This window comes from Salmo salar, chromosome 29 (assembly GCF_965601325.2).
Source record: "Salmo salar chromosome 29, fSalSal1, whole genome shotgun sequence".
Classification (NCBI taxonomy): Eukaryota; Metazoa; Chordata; class Actinopteri; order Salmoniformes; family Salmonidae; genus Salmo; species Salmo salar.
In genome coordinates, this window is record NC_138319.1 from 12,267,115 (window position 1) to 12,286,804 (window position 19,690).

Sequence of the window (19,690 nt, forward strand, 5' to 3'; positions counted from 1 at the left end):
GGTGGAACTACAGCAGAGGCTACAGTTGCTCTCGTCTCTCTTACAGCAGGTGAGATTTACTGTCTCTATAACACAGGCCCCAGTCAGGACATCACACTTGCGCACACACACACACACACACACACACACACACACACACACACACACACACACACACACACACACACACACACACACACACACACACACACACACATACATACCCTTGTATGCGACATGACTAACAACAGTCCCAACCTTAACATTCACGTGATGCAACCCCAAAACAATCAAATTAATCAGATTACTGTGGTGGACAACACACACTAACACACACTCAGGCATGCACATGCATCTGTCTGATGATTCACTTCTTACAATTCTTAGACACACTCTGTCACCAGTAAGGCATCATCAAGTGAAACATGGTTGTTTTGTCAGGGGCCATCGTGATATTAGTCACGCTCTCTCTCTGATTTACTTCAGTTGTGTCGTAAATAGCACCCTATGCCCTATATAGTGCACTACTTTTAACCAGTGCGTGTAGGGAATAGTGTCCCATTTGGGACGTAGGTTTGCTCTTATCCAGATGTGGTCTATTTTAGGGACTTCTGGACACGTTCAGGTATAAATGTTATTCAAAGCCACTAGAAATAGATGGAGTCATGACTGAAAAGCTGATGGTGCTGTATTCAATTTAGACATAGGAGGTCGACTGCATTCGCTTATACCCTTACGGAAAAACCACATGATTTCACATGTGGAAAATGACATTATTTCCTGTGAAATTTTCACATTTTACACGTCTAATTTTATTTCACGTGAAATTTCACGTGTGGTTTTGGAACACTTCTCATGTTAGGATATTTCACATGAAGTTTCACATGTGGATTTTCACGTTATCACATAACCTTTCACATGTGTAATCATGTGGTTTTTCAACACTTCTCATGGATATTTTTCACATGAGATTTTACAGGTGATCAAATTAAATCAAATTAATTTATAAAGCCTTTCTTACATCAGTTGACATCTCAAAGTGCTATACAGAAACCCAGCCTAAAAACACCAAACAGCAAGCAATGCAGGTGTAGAAGCATGGTGGTTAGGAAAAACTCCCTAGAAAGGCCAGAACCTAGGAAGAAACCTAGAGAGGAACCAGGCTATGAGGGGTGGCCAGTCCTCTTCTGGCTGTGCCGGGTGGAGATTATAACAGATTATAACATGGCCAAGATGTTCAAATGTTCATAGATGACCAGCAGGGTCAAATAATAATAATCACAGTGGTTGTCGAGGGTGCAACAGGTCAGCACCTCAGGAGTCAATGTCAGTTGGCTTTTCATAGCCGATCATTCAGAGTGTCTCTACCACTCCTGCTGTCTCTAGAGAGTTGAAAACAGCAGGTCTGGGACAGGTAGCACGTCCGGTGAACAGGTCAGGGTTCCATAGCCGCAGGCAGAACAGTTGAAACTGGAGCAGCAGCACGGCCAGGTGGACTGGGGACAGCAAGGAGTCATCAGGCCAGGTAGTCCTGAGGCATGGTCCTAGAGCTCAGGTCCTCCGAGAGAAAGAAAGAATCAGAGAAAGCATACTTAAATTCACACAGGACACTGGATAAGACCGGAGAAATACTCCAGATATAACAGACTGACCCTAGCCCCCCGACACATAAACTACTGCAGCATTAAATACTGGAGGATGAGACAGGAGGGGTCGGGAGACACTGTGGCCCCATCCGACGATACTCCCGGACAGGGCCAAACAGGCAGGATATAACCCCACCCACTTTGCCAAAACACAGCCCCCACACTACTAGAGGGATATCTTCAACCACCAACTTACCATCCTGAGACAATGACAGTGATGCCCTGCAAATGAAAATGTGTCGTTAGGATGTCTCCAGAACATAAGCAGACATTTAATATCCCTTTGAGCACAGTGAAGTTATTATCAATACACCCTGTCACTAAAACGATACAGGCGTCCTTCCTAACACATTTGCCAGACAGGGAGAGAACTGCTCAGGGATTTCACCGTGAGGCCAATGGACACTTTAAAACAGTTCGAGTTTAATGGCTGGGATTGAAAAAACTGAGGATGGATCAACAACATTGTAGTTACTCCACAATACGAACCCAATTGACAGAGTAAAAAGAGGAAAGCCTGTACAGATAAAAAAATATTCCAAAACATACATCCTGTTTGCAACAAGGCACTAAAGTAATACTGCAAAAAATGTGGCAAAGCAATTTACTTTTTGTCCTGATTTGGAGCAAATACAATACAATACATTACTGAGTACCACACTCCATATTTTCAAGCATAGTGGTGGCTGCATAATGTTATGGGTATGCTTGTAATGGTTATGGACTGGGTAGAAGAAAAACAGAATGGAGCTAAGCACAGTCAAAATCCTAGGAAAACCTAATTCAGTCTGCTTTCCGCTAGACACTGGGAGATAAATAACCTAAAACACAAATCTACACTGGAATTGCTTACCAAGATGACAGTGAATGTTCCTGAGTGGCCGAGTTACAATGTTGCTTTAAATCTGCTTGAAAATCTATGGAAAGACCTAAAAAATGGTTAGCAATGATCAACAACCAATTTCACAGAGCCTGAAGAATTTTGAAAATAATAATGGGCAAATGTTGCACAATCCAGGTGTGGAAAGCACTTATAGACTTACCCAGAAAGACTCACAGCTGTAATTGCTGCCAAGGGTGCTTCTGCAAAACACAGTTAAAGATATATGGCAAATAAAAATCAAACTAGATGGTCTTCAGGGATAGATGGGAGGGGTTGAGGGTAGCTGAAGGATGGAATTAAAAACAAACAAAAGATAACTATTGTAAAATACATTGTGTCCGTAAAATGTATATTGTATGTATAAGCTGCAAGTAGAATCCTAAGTGTTCTTGTCCATTAGTGTATTCCAATTAGGGGAGGGATGGTAGGGTAAGGGGAAAATAATAAAGGAAAATATATTTCATTTATTTATATATATATATATATATATATATATATATATATATATATAGACACACACATTACCGTTCAAAAGTTTGGGGTCACTTAGAAATAACATCAAATTGATCAGAAATACAGTGTAGATATGGTTAATGTTGTAAATGACTGTTGTAGCTGGAAACAGCTGATTTTTAATGGAATATCTACATAGGCGTACAGAGGCCCATTATCAGCAACCATCACTCCTGTGTTCCAATGGCATGTTAAGTTAGCTAATCCAAGTTTATAATTTTAAAAGGATAATTGATCATTAGAAAACCCTTTTGCAATTATGTTAGCACAGTTGAAAACTGTTGTTCTGTTAAAAAGAAGCAATAAAACTGGACTTCTTTAGACTAGTTGAGTATCTGGAGAATCAGCATTTGTGGGTTTGATTACAGGCTCAAAATGTCCAGAAACAAAGTACTTTCTTCTGAAACTCGTCAGTCTATTCTTGTTCTGAGAAATGAAGGCTATTCCTTGCGAGAAATTGCCAAGAAACTGAAGATCTCGTACAACGCTGTGTACTACTCCCTTCACAGAACAGCGCAAACTGGCTCTAACCAGAATAGAAAAAGGAGTTGGAAGCCCCGGTGCACAACTGAGCAAGAGGACAAGTACATTAGAGTGTCTAGTTTGAGAAACAGACGCCTCACAAATCCTCAACTGGCAGCGTCATTAAATAGTACCCGCAAAACACCGGTCTCAAAGTCAACCATGAAGAGGCGACTCCAGGATGCTGGCCTTGTCTGTGTTCTTTTGCCCATCTTAATCTTTTCTTTCTATTGGCCAGTCTGAGATATGGCTTTTTCTTTGCATCTCTGCCAAGAAGGTTTGGGATTTGAACTCACAACCTCTTGGTTGACAGCATTCCGAGCTTCATGCTACACCCCCATGTCTGTGTCGATAACTGGTTTCACTTGGATACCCTTCACTTTGGACTTCAAAGTAAATCTCAGCTTTGTTGAAAATTCACTCAAGAAAAACTATTATATTTATCATAGTGATTCAGGAGTAACATTAAAACATATGCCTCACCAACATTAGACTATACAGAAAACTCTCAAGTTGCTGAAATAAGTAAATGAAATGATGAGAGAATAGTCAGATTTAACTGACTAATTTCCCACGGGGACCAGTACGGAAAAAAAAAGTTTTATGAAATGTATGCATTCACTACTGTAAGGCGCTCTGGATAAGAGCGTCTTCTAAATGACTAAAATGTTTTAAAAAAAATATATTAAAATGTAACTGATAATTAAAATGGCAGTGCAGATGGCACTCTTTTACTAAGTGCAGAGATGTATTATAGTTAATGAATCTGTATGGGACTTCTGAGCATGCTATAGTCTTTGTGGCACAGCTGAACAATCAGCGTACCACATATCTAGAAGTTGTGAGTTCATGTCCCACTTGGGGTCATATTGAAAGTCAGTACTAAGTCATCATGTCAAATGTAATCATATTGATTAGAGATGTCTACACTATTTTAGCTGCACAGCGTACCACTTACCTTAAAATGCCCATACCGGCCTACCGGGTGGCGCAGTGGTCTAAGGCACTGCATCGCAGTGTTAGCTGTGCCACCAGAGATTCTGGGTTTGAGCCCAGGCTCTGTCACAATTGGAAGATCCATGGGGCGAAGCACAATTGGCCCAGCGTCGTACGGGTTAGGGAGGGTTTGGCCGGCAGGGATATCCTTGTCTCATTGCAAACTAGTGACTCCTGTGGTGGGCTGGGTGCAGTGCATGCTGACCAGGTCGCCAGGTGTACGGCAAGGTTGGGTTGTGTTTCGGGGGACGCAAGGCTCCCGACCTTCGCCTCTCCTGAGTCTGTACAGGAGTTGCAGCGATGAGACAAGACTGTAACTTCTACCAATTGGGGAGAAAAAATTGGTAAAATATAAAAATGCCCATACCATTTCATTACATCCCTTTCAAAAGAGCCACGTGAAATGTGCAGTTTCACATGTTGAGCTGATATATTCACACGTGAAAATGAAAGAGACGTGAGGTCAGTTGTTCACATGTGAAACCATATATTCACATAAATTGAATTTAGAGTTTACATGTTAACACCACCTTTTCACATGTGGGGAGAATAACATGTTTTTACCTCACATGGGACGTGCAGACTGTAACACAACAAAATAATTCACATTTAAAAATCTAATTTGCAGTTTTACAAACTTTCAAATGTTGTCATGTGTAATTTCATGGTATCACAGGTTAAAATGTTGCATCCCCATGTTGTCACATTTATTTAGCACGAGATGTTTTCACATGTGCTCAAAGATTTTTTTACATGTGTAGTTTCATGTTATCACATGTTGCTTTTACATGTTATTACATGTTATCACATTAACTTCACTTAAGGTCACGTGAAATTCATGTGGTTTTTCCGTATAGTAGTTTTCTTTAGTGCTTTTCACTTTCATTCCGATTTCGATACAGTTTTGACATTTTGTAAAGGCAGATGCTGGTGTATGACCACAGCAAAGGTGTGGAACAACAGCTCTCCATTCATAAAAAATATGACAAGACAAACATGGATGGAATTATTAATTATAGTATATAACATGGTGTATCCCACACACCCACATACTGTGAAGGGTACATTTTTAGATGTGCCGGTGCCACTAAAAAGCCACAAATGACCACAACAACAACAACAGTTTTCAATTCATGGTGCTCTTGTTTATATATTTTTTTAAACGCTGACGTTTTTATTTTAAAGAAGAGCAACATGAATTGAAAACGTTGCGGTATTTGTGGGAGATGCTGTGACCGTACAAAAGTATAGATCTGCAGATATGCTCACACTGCGTGGTATCTCAGGAATACAAGTCTAGTCCTTTTAAAGTTGGATGCAGTTTCTAAAAGCGCTTTCTAAACACAAATGCCGCAGAACGAAATTGAGCCGTGTGTTGGGAGCCGTGTGATAATGATGTACATTGGTAATGTACTGTAGTTGACGGCCAAAACTCTCACTCCGGCTCCCATTACCCATCTACGTACTCAGTCGGTACCTGAAATCTTTCCCTCTCACTCTTTGCTCTCTAAGTCACCACTGAGTGTTCAAAAGGAGCCGCCTCTCATCTCCTCTCGTCTCCCACTCGAGTGCCACCTCCTACCACCCACACTATACACACTTCCTTTCAAAGCCCACGTACGTCGCTAGCTAGCTAACGCGTCTTAAAGAGAGAGAGAGAGAGAGAGAGAGAAAGGGGTGTGGATCAATGCACTTGTTAGTCCCACAGATCAAAGCTTCATGCCAAGGATTATCTCATTATTGAATTACACCGATCTCTCTCCTTCTCCCTCATCCCTCTCACCTTTTCATCCATTCAGATGTACTTGTTTGTACGTTACAGCAGGGGTGTGGTTTGTTAGTCTGTAGGTTCGAGACTGCACTTTCACTTATCGTGTTTTCTCATATTTTTTACTTTTCTAGTGGTTTGGTAGAGGAAAATGTAAATACAGTAATTGTAACTCTGTTAGGTCCCCTGTCAGCCTTCCATGACCTGGAATCTAGTAATAAAGGTCAACAGCTCCCCTCCTCTTCCACATGAAGCGTCACACTCTTCTTCCTCCACCTGATTGCTCCTTGCAGGTTGACATGAGTCGTGACGATGTGTGTATGTGTGCTGCACTGATTGGAGGTGTAAAAGGTGTGTGTCATTGAGGACCATGCTGTAAACATCTCACTTGGACCCTGTTACGACTCGCCTCTTGACTGTTCCATATTTGTTTGTACCCACTAATGATAGTCATGTTCGTGCCTGTGTGTGTCTGACTCGTATTTCTGTGTGTGTTGTCTGTCTGTTTCTATGTGGCATGTCTCTGTGTGTGTATGTGGTATGTGTGTGTGTGTGTGTGTGTGTCTTGACGTGTGTGTGCACGTGTGTGTGTTGAGCAGAAGTACTCGGCCGCATCGCTGTGCAGTATCACCACAGAGGTACTGAAGGTGCTCAACGCCACAGAGGAACTGATTGGTGAGGCGGGGGGCGATAGTGTCACCCCCTCTGAGTGCATGAGCGCGTCTGAGTCCTTCCTCAGCAACTTAGAGACCAGGAAGCTGGACCAGAAACTCACCAAGATGGAGGAAAACGTAAGACCCAGTGCCTACATACATCTCGATGTTGGCGGTCACTATCTGGCCATGCTAGAAAGAACCAAATGCAGCGCTTTCTCAACCCTAAACTTAATCCTTACCTTAACCTCCACCATAACCCTAGATAAAAAAAGGAGTAAATAGCGTATGTGTACTTGCTCATCTGATCTCACTATCTGAGTCACTTCTGTCCATCTTAGCATGACCATATAGTGACTCCAACCTGTAGAGACTAAACAAGAAAGGCCCAAGGATAGAGCCCTGTGGGTCCCCAACATTGCTATGCTCAGCACCTGTGCCCATTGATCTTTCCTGTAACACGTGACTTGTCCCTGTAGGTGTACATGGCTGCGGGGGCGGTGTACGGCCTGGAGGGGGCACTGGGGGACCTGGAGAAGGTGGCCCGAGGCATCAGCAGTGGCACCTCAGACAGAGACCTGGCCTTCCTGGAGGACCAGGTGGCCACTGCTGCCGCCCAGGTGCAGCAGTCTGAGCTCCAGGTAGGGGGTCCATTCATATCCAAACGCCCAGTTGTTTCTATGACTGCATTCCATGCTGATTACATTGCAGACGCATGTCAGATGTGATCCATGCCCAACTGTGCAGTTGATGACGGGGCAATGTAACGTTGCAATGTGGTGGGCATGGAATGCAACCAATGTTTGATGGTCCTGTAAGAATGCAGGTTTTAATGTGGAGACTGGATAGAATGCGGGAATATGTAATTGTATTCTAATGGTGTCTTCTAAATTAACCTGATTAATTCATTAAATTAACCTGAGCCTTGATGTACTCTACACTACATCTACAGCAAATTGAGTTTTTATTTTCTGAATAATTTGGAATCTTTCTCCTCCAGATATCCGACATCGAGGAGAGGATATTATCTCTAAAAACAGCTGGACTGAATGTCACCGCCTACAATCGTTTCTCCAACTTCTCCAAGCCAAAACCTAAGGTACTGTGGTATATTCCCACCTGACAATTATTACACACAGCTACACCCTCATATGGCCACTGTATTCACCGTACTGATCTGTCACTCTGCAGCCTCAAACCCTTGACACATCACGCCAACAGAGGAGAAAACTACCTGCCCCTCCGGTCAAAGGTAACGGACAACTTGTTGAAATGATCACAAAGGAAACCTTTTGCTATTGGACAATGTTAAATGTTCTATTTAATCCATTTCCTTTTTCTTCTTCTGTTAAATGGAGTTTATAGGATTGGCTATATAGGAAGTACCAGGTCGCAAAAAAAGACCCAAACTTTGTCACTTCATAAAAGTCTTTCAGACTGTGTACTGTCACACTGTCACAATTAGAAGGTTTTTCCTTTCAGAAGTTTGAAAATACACTCACACCCTCTTTACGCTTTGATGTGCGTGTTGCATCGATCGCGGCTGACATCACTGTGGCAACACAATGTTGTCTGCTCCACAGAATAACGCACCCTTTTTTCATGTGCGGACGTTGGCTTGGCAGAAAGATTTGTGTTCACACTTAGAAGACTAACATCACATTTGGATCTAAAGGAAGAGGTTGAATGGATGCCAGGCTAAGTGTACCAGGTAGAGAGGGAAGATATATAAAGGAAAGAGAAAGGTTCCATTAGGAAAGAGAGAAGGAGCACACAGAATAGGAGACGAATCGGACGGCTGCGCCATTAACCAATGAGGCACGCTTCTTTTCATGTTAATAATTCATTCATTATTAATCGGGGTTTTCTTTTTTTTGACACCGTCAAGCAGATTTTCCACATGGTCAATGAAATCACTCTGTTTTAGCCTTAGTTTCAAAGTACAACACAATGCAACAGAGGCTAAATCAAAGGAGTCTCATATAGTCATAAAGCATTGATTTCAGAAAGGGGTCGACGGTGCATCTTTGAAAGAGACTCATTAGACAATCAATCAATCAAATGTATTTATAAAGCCATATTTACATCAATAGATGTCACACAGTGCTTATACAAAAACCCAGCCTAAAACCCCAAAGAGCAAGCAATGCAGATGTAGAAGCACAGTGGCTAGGAAAAACTCCCTAGAAAGGCAGGAACCTAGGAAGAAAGCTAGAGAGAAACCAGGCTCTGAGGGCTGGCCAGTCCACTTCTGGATGTATTGGTGGAGATTATAGGAATGCAGGGCCATTAACGCTAGATCGCTCTTCAAGATGTTCAAATGTTCATAGATGACCAGCAGGGTCAAATAATAATCACAGTGGTTATAGAAGGTGCAACAGGTCAGCACCTCAGGTCGAGACAACAGGGCCGGGATAAGGTAGCAGGTTCGGTGAACAGGTCAGGGTTCCATAGCCACAGGTAAAACAGTAGAAACTGAATCAGCAGCACGACCAGGTGGGACGGGGACAGCCAGGAGTCATCAGGCCAGGTAGTCATGAGGCATGGTCCTCGGGCTCAGGACCTCCTGGAGGGGAGAGAGTTAGAGATGGGAGAATTAGAGGGAGCATGCTTAAGATCACACAGGACACCAGGTATGACAGGAGAAATACACCAGATAGGACAAACTGACCCATGCACATAGACTGTTGCAGCATAGACACTGGGGACTGAGATGGGAGGGTCGGGGGACACTGTGGCCCGGACAGGACCAACCAGGCAGGATATAACCCCACTCACTTTGCCAAAGCACAGCCCCCACACCACCAGAGGGAAATGAACAGACAACCAACTTACTACCCTGAGACAAGGCGGAGTATAGCCCACGAACATCTTCCCACCACACGAGCTGAGGGGACTGAACCCACTCAAGTCAAGGATAGTGACGCAATGGGAGAGCACTAGCAAGCCAGTGACTCAGCCCCCGTAATAGGGTAAGAGGAGCTGGCCAGGCAGAGACCGCAAGGGTGGTTCGTCACTCCAGTGCCTTGCTGTTCCCCTTCGCACCCCTGGGCTACACTCAATCATAGGACCTACTGAGGAGATGATTCTTCAGTAAAGACTTAAAGGTTGAGAACGAGTCTGCGTCTCTCACGTATCGGCAGACCATTCCATAAAAATGCAGCTCTATAGGAGAAAGCCCTGCCTCCAGCTGTTTGCTTAGAAATTGTAGGAACAATAAGGAGGTCTGCATCTTGTGACCTTAGCATATGTGTAGGTATGTACGGCACGACCAAATCGGAGAGATGGGTAGAAGCAAGTATATGTAATGCTTTGTAATCAGCAGTAAAACCTTGAAATCAGCCCTAGCCTTAACAGGAAGCCAGTGTAGAGAGGCTAGCACTGGAGTAATATGATCAAATGTTTTGGTTCTAGGGCCTCCCGAGTGGTGCAGCGGTCTAAGAGGCATCACTACAGTCCCTGGTTCGAATCCAGGCTGTATCACATCCGGCTGTGATTGGGAGATCCATAGGGCGGCCACAATTGGCCCAGTGTCGTCCGGGTTTGGCTGGTGTAGGCCGTCATTGTAAATAAGAATTTGTTCTTAACTGACTTGCCTAGTTAAATAAAGGTTAAATAAAAATAAATAAAAAAGATTTTAGCATCCGTATTTAGCACTACCAGAAGTTTATTTAGTGTTTTATCCATGTAGCCGGAGAGTAGAGCATTGCAGTAGTCTAATCTTGAAGTGGCAAAAGCATGGACTAGCTTTTCTGCATGATCTGATTCTTAAAACCTTTAAGATGGAAAGAAAGCCACTCTTGAAATATTTTTCATATGTTTGTCAAAAGAGAGATCAGGGTCCAGAGTAACACTGAGGTCCATCACAGTTTTATTTGAGATGAATGTACAACCATCGAGATTAATTGTCAGATCAAACAGAAGATCTCTTTGTTTCCTGGGACTCTTTGTTTCTTAGCATCTCTGTTTAAAAGTAAAAAAATGTGCCGCCATCCACTTCCTTATGTCTGAAACACAGGCTTCCAGGGTAGGCACTTACAGCAATGTGCTGTGGGCATAGCAGTGAAAGTTGACATTGTGTTTCCGAATGACATCACCAAGAGGTAGTGTGTATATATAGTGAAAACAAAAGTCCTAAAAAAAAAAAAACCTCGAGGAACACTTATTTAGATAAGATCCACAAATTTGGATAAGATCTAAACCAGGCAAAGACTTTGTCTGCGTAGACCATTTTGGGTTTCCAATCTCTCCAAAACAGTGGACGCCAACCGGTCAATCGCAATCGACTGGTCGATCTTCAATGCATTCCTTGTCCATCACCAAACATTTCTGTAGAAAAGCCAACGATAAAGGCTTGCGCACCTTTTTTCCACCCCTTTTTTGTTTTGGTGTTGCGCTGAAGGCGGTAGGTGCACTTGATTCAGAAGCCCTGCGCACCGGGTAAACAAAGTGTTTCCATTTTGAACCATTTCATTTGTCTGAAAAGATTGACTCCGCCTACCCGGTGGACCGGGAGATCTGTGGCTAAACCGAGTGCTCCTACTGCGCTGGCCAATAGGATCGCTCAAATCACCATACCTATAGAGCTTCTACGACCCCAGCCACAGCAAAGTTTGATACTAGCCTATATAAGATTTATTAACTTCATGAGTGAGTTCACATGTTTTTATACCGCTCAAAACACTGTTCAACACTATTACAAAACATAAAACGTGATTCCATGTACTTGCGCTGCAATGAATGAGTAGCCAAGTGTATCATTAGCCCTGAATTTGTATTGTTATTAGCAGCTCGTCGTGTCTACTTTAATATAGAGGAATGTTTCACTTTCTCTGGTCATAGGAACAAAATGACTTTGAGCATGACTGAGGCAGATGCGGTGCGACTCAAGTTTCGCCATCAGGTGGAAGAGGTGTACCCTCTGGTCAGTCTCACTGGAGGAACGTTCAAAACAATTGGGAACTCGGAAATATCCGACTTCTGACTTCAATGAGTTGGGAACTCAGAAAAAATCAAGATCCAACTTGGAAAAATTATAAGTGAAATAATCTGTCTGTAAACAATTGTTGGTAAAATTCCTAGTGTCATGCACAAAGTAGATGTCCTAACTGCCAAAACTATAGTTTGTTAACAAGAAATTTGTAGAGTGGTTGAAAAATTAGTTTTAAATTCTCTAGGGGAGGTGGGACGAAATCGTCCCACACTATTCAACAGCCAGTGACAAATCAGAGCGGCAAATTTAAAACCACAAAATGTCATAATTCAAAGTTCTCAAACATAGGACTATTTTACACCATTTTATAGATACACTTCTCCTGAATCGAACCACGTTGTCCGATTTCCAAAAGGCTTTACAGCGAAAGCAAAACATTAGATTATGTTAGGAGAGTACATAGACACAAAAAAACTCAGCCATTTCCAAGCAACTAGCATGCATCACAAATACCCAAAACACAGCTAAATGCAGCACTAACCTTTGATGATCTTCATCAGATGACACTCCTAGGACATTATGTTATACAATAGATGCATGTTTTGTTCAATCAAGTTCATATTTATATAAAAAAACAGCTTTTTACATTAGCATGTGATGTTCAGAACTAGCATACCCACCGGAAACTTCCGGTGAATTTACTAAATTACTCACGATAAACGTTGACAAAATACATAACAATTATATTAAGAATTATAGATACAGAACTCCTTTATGCAATCGCTATGTCCGATTTTAAAATAGCTTTTCGGCGAAAGCACATTTTGCAATATTCTGAGTACATAGCTCGGCCATCACGGCTAGCTAATTTGACACCCACCAAGTTTAGCACTCACCAAAGTCAGATTTACTATTAGAAAAATTGGATTACCTTTGCTGTTCTTCGTCAGAATGCACTGCCAGGACTTCTACTTCAACAACAAATGTTGTTTTGGTTCCAAATAATCCATAGTTATATCCAAATACCGCCGTTTTGTTCGTGCATTCAGGTCACTATCCGAAGGGTAACGCGCGAGCGCATTTCGTGACAAAAAAAATGCAAAATATTCCATTACCGTACTTCGAAGCATGTCAAACGCTGTTTAAAATCAATTTTTATGCTACTTTTCTCGTAAAATAGCGATAATATTCCAACCGGGCAACATTGTATTCATTCAAAGGCTGAAAGAAAAAGATTGAGAAGTCTCGTGAACGCGCATCTCAAGACTCACTATCCCCAGGCTGACCACTCACAAACAGAGCTGCTGTACTTCGCCCAGAGACAGCAGACACCCCATTCCACTTTCTGGCGGCTTTAGAGAGCCAATGGAAGCCTTGGAAAGTGTCACGTTACAGCACAGATGCTGTAATGTCGATAGAGATGCAACAGAAGGACAACAAATTGTCAGACAGGGCACTTCCTGCATGGAATCTTCTCGGGTTTTGGCCTGCCATATGAGTTCTGTTATACTCAGACACACCATTCAAACTGTTTTAGAAACTTTAGAGTGTTTTCTATCCAAATACTAATTATATGCATATTCTAGTTTCTGGGCAGGAGTAGTAACCAGATTAAATCGGGTACGTTTTTTATCCGGCTGTGAAAATACTGCCCCCTATACCACAACAGGTTAATGACTCCAACCTAAGTGTATGTAATCTTCTGACTTCAACTATATGTCATTTGTCTTCAGGAAGACAGTGAGTTTCTGAGCAACAGCTTTTTCAACAACAACAAAATTTGAGGAATGGGAGATTCGATATAGGCAGATAGTAAAAAAAAAACACAACTGCGGTAAAGGTTTGGCTTTCTCAGGAGAGGCTTTATTACTGCCACTTTAAGTTACTTTGGTACACATCGGAAGGATAGGGAGCCATTTATTATGTTCAATATATAAGGGCCAAGCACAGGAAGTATCTCTTTCAGTAGTTTAGTTGAAATAGGGTCCAGTAGGCAGTTGGAAGATTTAGAGGCCATGACTATTTTCGTGAATGTGTCGACAAAAACTTGGGTGTCGCCATTGATCTGAGGTTCTGGCAGTTCTGTGCAGACTTAGGACAACTACACCTATTCAAAGAGGAGTCTGTAATTTGCTTTCTAATGATCATGATCTTTTCATTGAAGAAGTTTATGAATTCATCATTGCTGAAGTGAAGCGCGTCCTCACTCGGGGATGCTGCTTTTTAGTTAGCTTTGCAACAGTATCAAAAATGTATTTAGGATTGTTTTTATTCTCCTCAATCAGGTTTGAAAAGTAGGCTGATCGAGCAGCAGTGAGGGCTTTTTCGATATTGCACGGTACTGTTTTTTCCAAGGTAGTCATAAGACTTCCAATTTGGTGGAGTGACATTTCCGTTCCAATTTTCTGGAAGCTTCTTTCCGGGCTCTGATATTTTCTGTATTTTATTTTGGGGGTTTTTAGTGGTGCGACTGCATCTAGGGTATTACGCAAAGTTACGTTTAGATCCTCAGTTAGGTGATTTTTGTACTCTGATGTCCTTGGGTAGGTGGAGTTAGTCTGCAAGGGCATCTAGGAATCTTTGCGTTGTCCGAGAATTTATAGTGCAGCTCTTGATAACCCTTGGTTGGGGTCTAAGCTAATTATTTGATTGCAAATGTATTAAAATGGTGGCCCAATAGTCCAGGATTATGAGGAAAAACATTTAGATCCACAATATCTATTCCACGGGACAAAACTAGATCCAGGGTATGATGGTGACAATGCGTAAGTCCCGAGACATGTTGGACAAAATCCACTGAGTCGATGATGGCTCCGAAAGCCTTTTGGAGTGAGTCTGTGGAGCTCTCCATGTGAATATTGAAGTCACCAAAAATGTGAATATTACCTGCCATGACTATGAGGCCCGATAGGAATTGAAGGAACTCTGAACTCTGAGTAACACTGTACACGGCCCAGGAGGCCTGTAAACAGTAGCTATATTTGATTGAGTAGGCTGCAAAGATTTCATGACTAGAACCTCAAAAGATGAAATGTAGCCTTTTGTGTGGTCATAAATGTTAGCAACACCTCTGCCTTTGCAGGATCCTCTGGGGATATGGTCACTAGTGTAACCAGGAGGAAAGGCCTCATTTAACCCAGTAAAATCATCAGGCTTGAGCCATGTTTCAGTCAGGCCAATCACATCAAGTTTATGATCAGTGATTAGTTCATTGACTATGACTGCCTTGGAACTGAAGGATCTTACATTAAGTAGTCCAATTTTTTAGATGTGAGGTATGATCACAATCTCTTTCAATAATGACAGGAATGGAGGAGGTCTTTATTCCAGTAGGATTGCTAAGGTGTGTTTAATTTTGCCAGACCTAGATCGAGTCACAGACATGGTCTCAATGGGGAACATTGAGCTGACTACACTGACTGTGCTAGGGGCAGACTCAACTAAGCTGGCAGGCTGGCTAACAGCACCCTATCCCATTGTGGAGCTAGAGGAGTTAGAGACCTGTCTATGTTGATAGAAAATATGAGAGCACCCCTCCAGCTAGGATGGTGTCTGTCACTCCTCAGCAGGCGAGCCTTGGTCCTGTTTGTGGGTGAGTCCCAGACTATAGCATCATGTAATGATTATTTAACTAAGGGACTAATGTTTTACTGTTTCTCTCTCGGTCTTGGGAACTTCTACATTTTATGCCCAGTTCTGATTAGATATTACCAGATACACTGAGTATACAAAACATTAGGAACACCTACCAAGTGACAGATTGACCAGGTGAATCCAGGTGAAAGCTATGATCCCGTATGGATGTCACTTGTTAAATCCACTTCAATCAGTGTAGATGAAGGGGAGGAGACAGGTTTGAGACAATTGAGACATGGATTGTGTATATGTGCTATGGGCAAGACAAAAGATTTAAGTGCCTTTCAACTGGGTATTGTAGTAGGTGCCAGGCGCACCGGTTTGAGTGTGTCAAAAACTGCAAAGCTGCTGGGTTATTCACGCTCAACAGTTTCCTGTGTGTATCAAGAATGGTCCACCACCCAAAGGACATCCAGACAACTTGACACAACTGTGGGAAGCATTGGCGTCCACATGGGGCAGCATCCCTGTGGAACACTTTTGACACCTTGTAGAGTCCATGTACCGACGTCTTGAGGCTGTTCTGAGGGCAAAAGGGGGTGCAACTCAATATTAGGAAGGTGTTCCTAATGTTCTGTACACTCAGTGTATACGCAATGCAAACTACATTAATGGTTATGCTGTGTAATAGCTTAATTTGTCATTGTGACTATTGAATACACTCTTTAGCTACCTGAATAGGTCAAGTCATATATTTCAATATGTATTTCCTTGTCTTTTTCCAGATAAGGAGTCTGAGCAGCAGGTAACAGCACCTCATCCGTAGCGACAGACAGAAAGCACAAAGAGTCCCTCAGAGGCCCCGCGGGGTCTCTCCACTCCAGTGCCTTGATCCAGCGTCTGCCTTGGGCTATGCAGGGGCCAACACCTGCCCTGTGCACCCCACCCAGCGCTCTCCTCAGCCAGGCACGGCCCCATCCAGTCACCCCCTGAATACCTCCAGACCCCTTCCCTGCCTCCCTCAGCCCAGGACTGACTCATTCAACCTCCCAACCTACTCCATCAGCCCCCTTGGGCCTCATTCACTGTAACTACCACACCGCAACGCCCACAACAGGGTGGTTTGATGGACGACGTGTCTCTGCCTTAAAATCAGCGAACGAACACTCCTCGCCGAGACAACTCACTGTCCTACTGTCAAAAGAAGACCTAACTTCAAAGTCCTTGTACAGAAAATAAGATAACCTCCGTCAGTCAACTGTTTGCAAGGGTGTTGTAGGTGTTTGAAGATGTGAAAAACCATGTGAAAACTTCTGTGATTGAATGTCCCAAAAAAAGGCTGAGCCATGTTTTATACTACTGTTTTTGTTCTTGTTGTTTCTCTCACTGATGAATTGCAGAGCACCTACAGAACCTGTTCAATGTTGTCATTTTATTATTATTTCTGTGTAAAGACTCAAAAGTAATCATTTCCTTGAACTAGCAGATAACAATCCTCATTCACTACGGTCCGGTCTGACGTGTTTTCGAATTTTGGATTAGAGGTTCACTTAGAGGTTCACAGAAACATCTGGCATCCTCTCCTGTTCCTTTATTCATTATTTACATTACGGTAACAGCTAAACACACCTCAATCTTTTGAAGGAGGTGATTTTGAGATGAGCTAATTACTCTAGCGCTCAGTTACCATATTTGGAGAAAGATTGACTAAATTGCTAGGCCCACACAATGACAGTTTATGTAATATCTGTTTTGCAAGGCCAAAATAACCTCCATCCACATGTTGTGAGACTTTGGCATCTGGCTCCAGAGAGACCAAGGCCAAAATAATGCAATGCGAAAATATTTAGTTGCATTAACAAATAATGAAACATTTATCACACAAATGGTCTACCTATTATATAAAGTATATGTAAAGCATTTATGAACCCAAAGAAATCCAACATTAGAATAAATTGACACATGTTTCTTGACCAAACAAAAACAATCTCTCTATGAAATCTTCACCATTCTGTCTTTTTTTGTTGTTGAATATGCTTCATTCTATAGCTAGAGGACTCCTGATATCTCCAGGAGTGATAAGCATCATTTTTGTCTTAATTTGTTGTTGTCTAGTACTGTCTTTTGCTAGCTAGGGCCATCTACTTTAAGTGATATCTGTCTTCCCAGTAGCATACTTGGTGTGTGAACTGCTGCCTGCTCATAACTTGCAGATGATGGTTGACACATTAACTAGGATTAAAGGACAGGGCAATTTGTGCGTGAACTAATACTCACACTTGAATTTATTTTCCTACTAGCACTGACGTTGCTGATAGCTACTTTATTGAGGAAAAATATATGTACTATGACTGAGATATTTGGCTGTCCCACCAAGCTATCTTAAGGTGAATGCACTAACTGTAAGTCGCTCTGGATAAGAGCATCTGCTAAATGACAAAAATGTCAAATGTATATTTTACTTGTTATTTTTATGTTTCATTTGTTTCAGCTTTGTGGCCTTTATTTGGCATACATTTTGATTTCTCTCCTGTGCTATATGGCTCCAATAATTAATTGTACGTTGTGTTAAATATCTTGTAAAGATTTATACATCATGAAGTCTACTGGGCTTTATGACAAAATGCCATGAAAAGCATGATTTTATTTTTGTACTTTTGAAGATTGTTATTACGCAGTTCTTTTCACTAAAACAAAGTGGGCGGAAACCAGTCCAGGCTTTATTCTCCCCCTCTGAAAGGTTTTCTCATCAGTTAAGTCTGAAGCCGTGTCATGTTTCCTTCTTCAAAGTGCTTTACATGTATGCCTGCATTAATTGTCTGAAAATGTGTGATTTTAATGGGGATGATGGTATTCATATTCATGATAACATGGGAGATGCGATAAATAACAGTTGATGCGGTGTCTGGTATTACTCCAATGACCGCGGTGAGAGTCTGGAATGCCAGGCCTGTGTTTTTTATTAGCGTCTCAGAGTAGGGGTGCTGATCTAGGATCAGGCTTTCCCTGTCCATGTAACCATATTCATTGTGATCTACAACACAAAATGGATCCTAGATCAGCACTCCTACTCTTGAGATACTCTTGAGAGGCCCTGGTCATTATATTGAAAATATTAGATAGTATATTAATGTAGAGGAGATGAAATACAGTGTTGAGGGATTCTGTTCCTTAGTAATTACAGGTAAAATAGTATGACGTTTGCTCTGGTTCAGGTTGTTACGTGCAGCTTGACCTTTCGTCACGTGGGGTCCTGTTGTGGCTCAGTTGGTAGAGCATGACGCTTGCAATGCTAGTGTTGTGGGTTCAATTCCCACGGGGGACCAGTATGAAAATGCTACTGTAAGTTGCTCTGGACAAGAGCGTCTAGTAAATGACAATAAGAATAATATGTAACGCCCTGTACCGGAGCTAGTGACAGGTTATTCCCATACCTATGCACTTCGGTTATATTATATTTGAACACTGTGCACTGGTAAGTCCTTCCATCCATCCTATGATCCCATTTGACAGGTTATGCATATCGCTCCTGAATGTCATCGTTGTTCCTGGATGTGTGTTGTGTATCAACGCATGTTTCTGGTTTTAAATAGATGTACAAAATTCGAGAAGCACAGCCAAAGGGGTTCATTATTATCAATGTCCTGTATTTTTCTATTGTAAAAAAAAATATTTTATCTCACCTCCTAATTTGTTTATAGATATATATATATATATATATATGGATTATATATTTATATATATATATATATATATATATATATATATATATATATATATATGGATTATATATATATATATCCATATATATGTAAAAAAAAAATAAAAAAAAATGGATATGACATATAAAATAATTGCCCAATCATAAACTTGATCCTTCTGTGTTGTCTGCGGGAGGCAACCAGCTGTCCCTATGTTCCTAGGCCGCAGTGAAGTTCACTTTGCACACCTCTGATGGACTATTCACTCATATGCGCAATCGTTTGTTGCAATCCATATCATGTGTCGGGGAAAAAATATTAAGAAGCAAAAAATACAGATTCTCTATGTGCCAAATTGCTCTGATTTGAGAAAAAGTGTAATACTAATTGAATAAAGTTTGCACCTGAATGACCTCTGGAGTTTCCTATCATTCCTAACCTTTGGGGATCAATGAAGTATGGTCTTACTTTATGTTACAATGAATACCCCTCACCAATGGTAAGAAAAACTGACCTGCTT

At 41.8% G+C, this 19,690-nt stretch overlaps 1 protein-coding gene across 2 annotated transcripts in view; it reads left to right on the top strand.

Annotated features, from left to right (window-relative positions):
* Positions 1–19,583, top strand: part of myripb (myosin VIIA and Rab interacting protein b) — a 180,605-nt gene extending 161,022 nt beyond the window's left edge. For both annotated transcript variants that reach the window (XM_014180725.3, XM_082970664.1), the window contains 5 exons: positions 6,907–7,098; positions 7,440–7,601; positions 7,961–8,059; positions 8,152–8,212; positions 16,255–19,583. In XM_014180725.3, the coding sequence (XP_014036200.1) occupies positions 6,907–7,098; positions 7,440–7,601; positions 7,961–8,059; positions 8,152–8,212; positions 16,255–16,295 (555 nt within the window). In that variant the 3' untranslated portion in view covers positions 16,296–19,583. The remainder of the gene's footprint in view (positions 1–6,906; positions 7,099–7,439; positions 7,602–7,960; positions 8,060–8,151; positions 8,213–16,254) is intronic.
* The last annotated feature ends 107 nt before the right edge of the window (positions 19,584–19,690 follow it).